We start from the raw sequence: 8,845 nt of genomic DNA, 5'->3' as shown, positions 1-8,845 counted from the left end.
TTAATATAATTTTATTATAAAAGGTTAATGTGATTTCAATGTATTATATTACACACGTAACGCGTGTGTACGATCACTAGTATCAATTATAAAAAGGCACCCTTTACCGGTAAATGCTCAATATTCTTAACTTAGGCATCTTTGATCCCAATTTAACTACTTCCTTCAGCCTTGTTCCACTTCAACTCATCTACCTTTAGAACAGGCTCCTCCTTTACTCACCCAACATTAAAATCCATCAACTACACACCCAATCGATCTAAACAATTAAAATCTGTGAACCCTAGCACTCTCATGTTTTTCCTACGCCAACTGAACTCAATCAGTTCAAGTACAAGCCAAAATTCAAACAAAATCACAGTCGGACTCCTACAATCTCATTCTAGAGCTAAGCGTTGATAATCTGCTATAACCTACCATAACAATTATAAATAAAATAGACAACCTTTTGCACACTCAACCACAACTTAAGCTATTGCAAACTTATTCTTATAACTTACAACTTTAGGACAAAAAACAGTCGCTCCTCACAGAAGGGCAGAGTTCACTACAACTAGCTATTACTTATAATCATGGAAATTTATTTGAAAGAACACTGTTTGCAATCATAAAAATTTAACGTCATCATGGGACATCAATAATGAAACTGGATGTCAAAAACAATCGCTTGATCCCTAAAGTTCTGAAAAGAAAAGTTCAACTATCTTCAGACTAAACTTCAGATAGAAAAGCCCGACAAACCAACGTTGATACTAGCATCATTCTGTCAAACAAATGTCTACTTGATCACAGATACATTAATAGACTTGGGCATAGTTGAGACGGAATATGTCATTGAGCACATAAAAGCTCCCCTGAGGTGTCAGAATCAGATGAAACATCTACTAAAAAAAAAACACCATTGATTAACAAATCATTGGTTAATTAGATAATGGAACATACAAATAAAGATTAATATTTAAAAAGCAAAGGATCTAACAATTACCAATATAATCAACTAAAAATAACAATCAAGAGCTAGGTTTGATGTTCTAAAACTTTCTTCAATATATAATCAATCAGAATCGAAGCAACTAGAAATGTTTAACATCTCAGGAATTTAAAATAATGCAAATGAAAACAAATTCATAGATCTAACAAACAAAAATGGAACAGCTCTGTGTAGCATGGATACGGGTACGGGTATCGTATCGGACACGATACGGATACGGCGATACGAAATTTTTTGAAAATATAAGACACGATACGGCTAGGATACGGCGATTATTAAAATATATATATATATATATATATATATATATATATATATATATATATATATATATATATATATATATATATATAATATAAAAAAATTAAAAAACCTAGAATAGAAACCACATTACATCAATCATAATATCCATTACAAACAAAAAGTAAACATAACAAAACATAAAACACCAAATCCATCTTAAACAAGTAAAAAAATCAAACATCCATATCTGTATCATCACCAACACCACCTTCGTCAGTAAATAAGACTGACTCCAACTTAGGTTCATCAAGAGACAAATTGGCAATTTCAAGGATAGAAGCACCCTCCATGTCCATGGAATCAAATCCATCTACTCCAACATCCCACATCTTACTTTCTCCTTCACTATAATATGGACTCCTCCTAGATAAAAGATGAAGATTATAGTGAACATACACCAAATCTTCCGCTCTTTGTGGTGTTATCTTGTTCCTCTCCAATGAGTATATGAAACTGTAGGTGCTCCAATTTCTCTCACAACAAGAAGAAGAAGATGGTTGTCCAAGTAGCTTTAAAGTTAAACTTTGAAGAGTTGGTGCAGAAGCACCATGGATAACCCACCACTTAGTTGGAGACATTAAACCTCGATCACGCATTGCATCATTATCAGAAAAATCATCAATGGCAGCTGAAAAAGAGGCAAACTCCTCATTGACACTTCTTCGTTCGGATGAATTGGAGTAATATCTTTCAATGCACTTTTTCCTTTCCCTTGAAACTTCGATGTCCCTAGGAGGAGGAAGACGATTGGGAGATTCTTGGAGCCACTCATGGCTATAATACCTATATAAAAAGATTGATAGTTTAACATCATTCACAAACTAATATTTCTAATTTGCTAAAACTTAGAAAGTTAAAAATTTTTAGAGCTTTACCTTGGATTCAAAGAATGCGCCAAACAATGTAGAGGTGTATTGCTTTTATTCCATCGCTCCACCAGAATATTATGAACAATCTCATAAAACTTTGAATCTTCACTATGAGACCCCTTTGAGATAGCAACTCTCATTTTCTCTATCATTTCATCCCACCACTCATAAACTAAATGAAGACAAGGTTGATCAGTGTCTGCTTTCCTTAGCATCTCATAAATCGGACTTGTGAAAGCAAGTATATAATCAATCTTTTCCCAAAATTGATCATCCAATATCTTGTATTTCACTACTCTAGCCTTCACTACATCATCATCCTTGTACACATCCCATCTTTCACTAATCACCATGTTTTCAAGACATTTCTTGATTTGTCTGAACCTTTTAAGCATAATGATCGTGGAAGCAAATCGAGTATCTGCAAGTGATAGCATCTTCAAGTTTGAGTTATCGTTGAACATCGAGTCTCATATTGTGATTCAGGATAAAATTCTTGATCATTGAAGCATCATTTGCTACTTCTGCTATCCACTTGCACTCATCAAAGGCTTCTTTGTTTTGTAGAGAGTCAGTTGGTGCACAAATATTCTTCAAAGCAAGATTCAATGTGTGCACAACACAAGGAGTCCAAAATATGTGTGGATACTTTGCCTCAACGAGTAACCCAGCAGCTTTGCAAACAGGAGCATTATCGGTGACTACTTGGACAACATTCTTATGTCCCACTTCATTTATAACATTAATGAGCAACTTAGAGATGAAAATTTTATCCTTGTACTAGCCTTCACAATTTATAGCCTTCAAAAACATAGGACCACTTTCACACACCGCTATGATATTAATTAGCGGTCTTCTTTGCACATCCGACCACCCATCACTACAAATACTAACCCCCTTTTGTTTCCAAGCAGTTTTTGTTGGCTCCAACAACTTTTCAATATGAGATTTTTCTTTTTGAAGAAGTGAAGTTCTCAATAAATTGTATCCAGGTGGAAGATAACCCGGAATCGTTCGTTGAGTAGCCAAACTGAAAGCACGAACATAATGAGGATTCCTAGCAACATTGAAAGATAATCCCCTAGTGTAAAATAGCCTTGCAATTTCAGAGTGGAGCTCATCTCTAGCATTCAAGTTAAAAGCTTTTTCAAGAGGGCCAAGTTGTCCTTTCCTCTTCTTTGTTAGAGTTGGATCATCATTTTTGCAAAGGACCAGGACCACTAAATGATGATTTTGAAGCCATGTTTGATGATACAGATGACAAAGGCAACGAAACTTCTTTTGGTTTAGAATTCTTCTTTCTCAATTCTGCATCATCCACAAGTTGTTGCATGCGCTTCATTTGATCCATTGTAACAGTTGTACAACCAGCAATTCCAGCTCCTTTTTGTTTTAACAGATGTGCTTTCACCCTCGAATATGATCCTTTGCACACTTTAGTACATATATTGCATGACCAAGTGACATTTCCTCCTCCAACTCCCTTTTCCACCTCGGTTACAAATTTCCACAGAGGAGAATAATCATCAATATCCTCCTGTCCACTCTCATTTTGAAAACTTTCCATAGCAAATAGGCTGGAGAAATAACATAAACATATTGATCAATAGACTTTCCAGTTTCCAACAAATTAAAAAAGTGTTGTTCTATGGACCATTGCACTATTTGCACACTGCACAGGAAGCCCTAACCAAAATGTGCAGTGCAACTAAAATGTGCAGTGTTAAAACTGCTATGAGAAAGGTCTCACGGATGTGCAGTTCGGCAGTTCCTTTTTTTCAGATGAAAGAAAAGCGAAAAAACAAAAAAACAACTTCAGAACCGTGATTTCAGAAGAAAAAATAGAAAGGGAAACTTGCCAGAAAATAGAGGGCGGCAGCGAGTAGTGACGAGGCGAGCAGAGGCGAGCACGGCGAGCAGATGCGAGCAGAACAGTGGCGAGGTGAGCAGAATAATGGCGACTCTGGCGAGCAGAGCAGGCAAAGCGAGGCGAGAAGAGAAGTGGCGAAGGTTTGCACGAGCAGCGGGGAAGGTTTGCAGCGAGCAACGGTGAAGGCTTGCACTTTGCAGCGAGGCGGCGAACTGGCGAAGGTTTGCAGCAAGGCGGCGAACGGGCGAAGGTTTGCAGCGGCGAGAGTCGGGAGGAAATAATCGGGAGCAATACAAAACCAAAGGAATTTAGGGTTTTGTTATGTCAAATTCATTTTAATTTATTTATTAATCAATCCTTAGAAATTTATTATTTTTCAATTTGAGCCTTATATTTTTAGGTTTTTTACATTTGAGCCCAAATATATCCGAAAACGTGTCTCATCCGTGTCCTAGTCGTATCCTAACCGTATCCGGCTGGTCAAACTTTAAAAAAGTCAATGACACGGATTTTGCCGTATCCGACACACGTATTTGCGTGTCGTGTCCGTATCCGTGTCGTGTCCGTGTCCGACACTTGAAAAAAAAAAAACTTGCAAGTGTCCGTGCAACATAGGAACAGCTCTTCAACAAATTTCTATAATCAAGTGATATAAGCATATTGCAGAATTTCAAGCAAGGGTAAATCTCAAGTCAAACGCAAATTGAAAAATCAATGTAAAACATGGCATAGACAGAAAAAGGAACATAGTAAAAACAGAACAGTAGGTAAAAACATGTCTATGGAACTGAAGAAAAGCCATCATATTGTGTATGTTAACAATCACCAAATTGGTTACTAATTATATAATTACCTGATGCTTTGTACATTTATATTAGTCATAAGTATTCATGTCAATCTGCAATAACAGTAACAATGGGCTAAAACTAAGTCAAAATAAATTCAGATAAATCATTATAATCTAAAAAAAGTCCCTATTTGGACAACATGCAATAAAAGATTGTATGATAATGTCACAACTAGAGTCAAAGTCATTGGGAAAAATGATTTTCATAACTACAACTTTAAATCATTAACAATGGTACTAGATAAGCTAACAAAGCATATGCAAGAAAATTTCAGAAAGTTTATGCAAATGGTATATAGTCGACCCAAAACATTACTCAATGTATTATGCAGAGGCATTTGTAGTCAGTATTACATATTAGAAGACATTTTTATTGATGTCTAAAGTATTCATCACTTGTGAAACAAGTGTTTAATTTAACAATTAAGCATTGCAAGCTACTAAATAAGATAGCTGAAGGTTCTAAGTGAATTTGGTTTAACTTGAATTAATTTAATAAAGCAATATGCATATGTAAATTCTATATTTCAAATAAGGTCACTTTGTAGCCCCCTTCAAAATTCTTTTAGGTGGTCACTTATGCATAATCAGATTAAATTTGAAGCTTGAATTATAGACAAAAACTTTAGGAAGAAAATGTTTAAGTTCAGTAACAAGAAAAAATATGGAATTATTAAGGTGGATGGACATGAATATTGTAATAGTTTAGGCATCTCAAAATCTCTAGTCAACAAAGGGATATTGATAAAGATATAATGTAATAGCATAAAGAATAGATCCTTGAAATGAAGACAAACCTCTGGATTCCTGTGTGAATGCCAAATGCCCCTTAAGTAAAAGGAAATTTTATAAGACAATTGATTTGATCACCAATACTTCATGGATCAAAGTTCCAGGAAGTTAGGGAACTTGTACAAAAATTGAATCTAATAAGAAATTCTAGTATTTGGAAGTTTTTAGATGCAGCTCAATTAGGTGATAAAATAAGAGAAAATAAATTGAGTTAATATAAATTTATTCAAAAACGAATAATGGAGACAGAAAACCATTGGTCAATATAAAAATAATTTAATTGATTTAAATATCACTTGTGATATCACCTTGAATGAAGTTCAAATGGGGATTAAATTCATCTAAGCATCCTAAACAGTTGAGACAAACGCAGCGTAACAAAAATGATGATTATCTAAATCAACCATCAAACTGGAATATGATCATGTAAAGATAAGAGTAATCTAACATCTAAATCGTGAACTCGAAAGCTTTCAAATCCAACTAGATTCATCTGATCTCCACACATGCATCTAAACCCTTTTCAATAAAATTTTAATCTTATAAGGAATTCACAAACATTTACTAGCATATCAAACAATCACAAATGACAAGAGAGTTTTCACAAAACAATGATCGGTAACATATGTCAATATTTGTGAAATTGATGTACGACAAAAGACTCAATTTAAGCCATCAGTAGAACGTAATCTAAAAAAGTGAAATTTAGAAAGAAAAAAAACATAAAAAAAAATGGATTTGAAAGTAGACTAAATAATACCACCCGCACCAGCTGGAATCATAAGAAAGCCTACAAATAAGCCATCCAAAAATGCAATCATTTATCTATGACATGTTTGATTATATTTCCTTAATCAAATTAAACATAGGTGGTGATAAAACCATTGAAATAGAAACAAATCCTAGAATGTACGGACGGGTAAAAAAGAGATACCTGGCTGAACTTGCGAGGATGTTGCTCACCGCCGAGCTGGAGGGATCCGCTAACGAAGACAAGAACACCACCAGGATGTCCTGAGGGTTGGCAATCGACGGTGGAGATGGCATGGGCGCACTGCTGGAAGGGGTGAGAAGCGATTTTAGCGACAATTGCAGCCGCACCCTGGATATTCTCGCCCTCAATGGTGAGCATGGAGTAGTCCAGGCAGAGCCCTCCGAGCGCCTGCGGATTTCTGTGGAACGTCCGGTAGTAGTGCTCGACGAACAACCTGGCGAAAGCGTCAAAGAAAACACGGAAATAGTTAAAGATCACGCACCAGTCCATCGCTGCCGCGCCGTTAAAGGGACACAAGTGCCGTTCTCTCTTCCTAGTCTTTTAAATGGTACAGCAACACGGAAGGAGATGCGTGATTTATCAAATAGTGAGACTTACTTGTGACATCGGAAGAACTGAAGGAACGATCTCCTCGACCATTTTTGATGATTTAGGACTTGCGCCACTCGTATTTATGATTGGACGATGATCGTGATCTAATTATAAATGATTGTAATCTTTTATTGGATTCATCGTCCCCATCAAATTTTAATTTTTATTCAGAACGGATGGTCGATGCCCAGTAATCTGACCACTTATCCATCACCGGAGGCCTTCGCACGGCCTCCAGCCGTCCGCTCCGAACAAAAAATATAATTTGGTGGAGACGATGAACTCAGGAAAGAATAGCAACCATTTGCGGTCGAATCACGACCGCGATCTGATCGTAAATGCGAATGGCACATCCCCTGGACCATAAAAAAATGGTCCAAGAGATCTGTGCTCAAAGAATTCAGGTGGCGGCACTTACTTATGACGTGGTACTCAAATAGTGACACTACTTGTAAAAGCATCTCCAATAAGGGATATTTGAGAATGGAGATATTTGGAGAAATATCCCCTTCAAATATCCTTTATTGGAGATGCTTTTACAAGTAGTGTCACTATTTGAGTACCACGTTATAATTATCTCCAATAAGGGATAATTTTTAGGTGAATTGAAATCACCAGGTATAAATCTATGCCTGGTGATTTTTCGTGGGATCCATCAAAATGATAGGTTATCCATTTCTTTTTAATTTAATTAAACTGAAGAAACAAACGTTTAAAAAACGGTTTAAAAAATAATAAAATCCAAAGTTTGAAAAAAATAAGCATTGGGAAAAAAATAAAAGTAAAATTAAAAAAGTAAATAAAAAATGAATTTAGAAAATAAAATGAACTTTAATCGATGTTTATTTATTTTTTTGAAATATTAATTAAATATTTAATTATGAAGTTGAGGATATTTAATAGTGAGATATTTGATAGATGAGATCCATAAATATTTAAATGATGAGATATTTTATTATGAGATTTGAGATATTTAAACAATAAAATATTTGAAAAAGTGTTATAAAAATTGGAGGATCATAAATATTCGAAAAAAAATATGCTCGATCATGCTCTGACATCGGAAGAATGCAGCGGCGGCACTTACTTATGGCGTGGCGCAGGCACTTACTTATACGTGGCGCTCAAATATGACACTTGTGACATCGGAAGAATTCACTCTAATTTGTGAACTCACACAACACACTTATTTAACTATGTGACACTTATTTGCAACAGATTGGAAGAATTCTAATCTTCTGGATGGATCTAGCGAAGGGTGTATAGACACGCTGATAAATCCTCCTATATTTGTATGTCTTAGTTATATATCCTAATGATTAATAGTAATTTATAATTTATTGGTCTAGAGATTATTGACGGAGACGCTAAGCATAAATAAATTATTTTTTTTTCACCATGGATTAAAGATATCCACGGAGCTCTCCAAGCGCTCCTACTATGTCACATGAGCACAATAACTAATTTAGCTGACCATATTGAATCATAGAATCATTAACGCAGAGATTCAATTTATTGAGATTTAGAATCCAATATTTGACCTAGGTTCAGCCTCAGCATTTATAACACGACCCAAACCCAAATAACCTTCACTCATGGGTGTTTGAGCAATTCAACGGAGGAACTTTCCTTTTGTATCTTCATCACCCATTAATACAACACCCATATTAATTGATTTCATCAAATTGAGTGCAATGTCACACATCCTTTCATTATTAAAAAAAAATATATCTCGACAATTCTTTTATAGTCCCAATATATATTCCTCATCTCTTTTTTTTTATAAAAAAATAAAATTTAAAAAAAC

The 8,845-nt window shown here is 35.2% G+C and overlaps 1 protein-coding gene across 1 annotated transcript; it reads right to left on the bottom strand.

Annotated features, from left to right (window-relative positions):
• Positions 1-718: 718 nt before the first annotated feature.
• Positions 719-6,936, bottom strand: LOC122019468 (nuclear transport factor 2B-like). The gene is made up of 3 exons (XM_042576930.1): positions 6,607-6,936; positions 807-881; positions 719-763 (listed from the first exon to the last, which is right to left on the bottom strand). Exons 1-3 carry the CDS (start codon positions 6,934-6,936, stop codon positions 719-721), a joined length of 450 nt encoding a protein of 149 aa, XP_042432864.1.
• Between the last annotated feature and the right edge of the window lie 1,909 nt (positions 6,937-8,845).

Source organism: Zingiber officinale, chromosome 9A (genome assembly GCF_018446385.1).
Source record: "Zingiber officinale cultivar Zhangliang chromosome 9A, Zo_v1.1, whole genome shotgun sequence".
NCBI classification, from domain to species: domain Eukaryota; kingdom Viridiplantae; phylum Streptophyta; class Magnoliopsida; order Zingiberales; family Zingiberaceae; genus Zingiber; species Zingiber officinale.
Note: the sequence above shows the minus strand (reverse complement) of the source record. Positions and strands in the feature narration are given on the sequence as shown.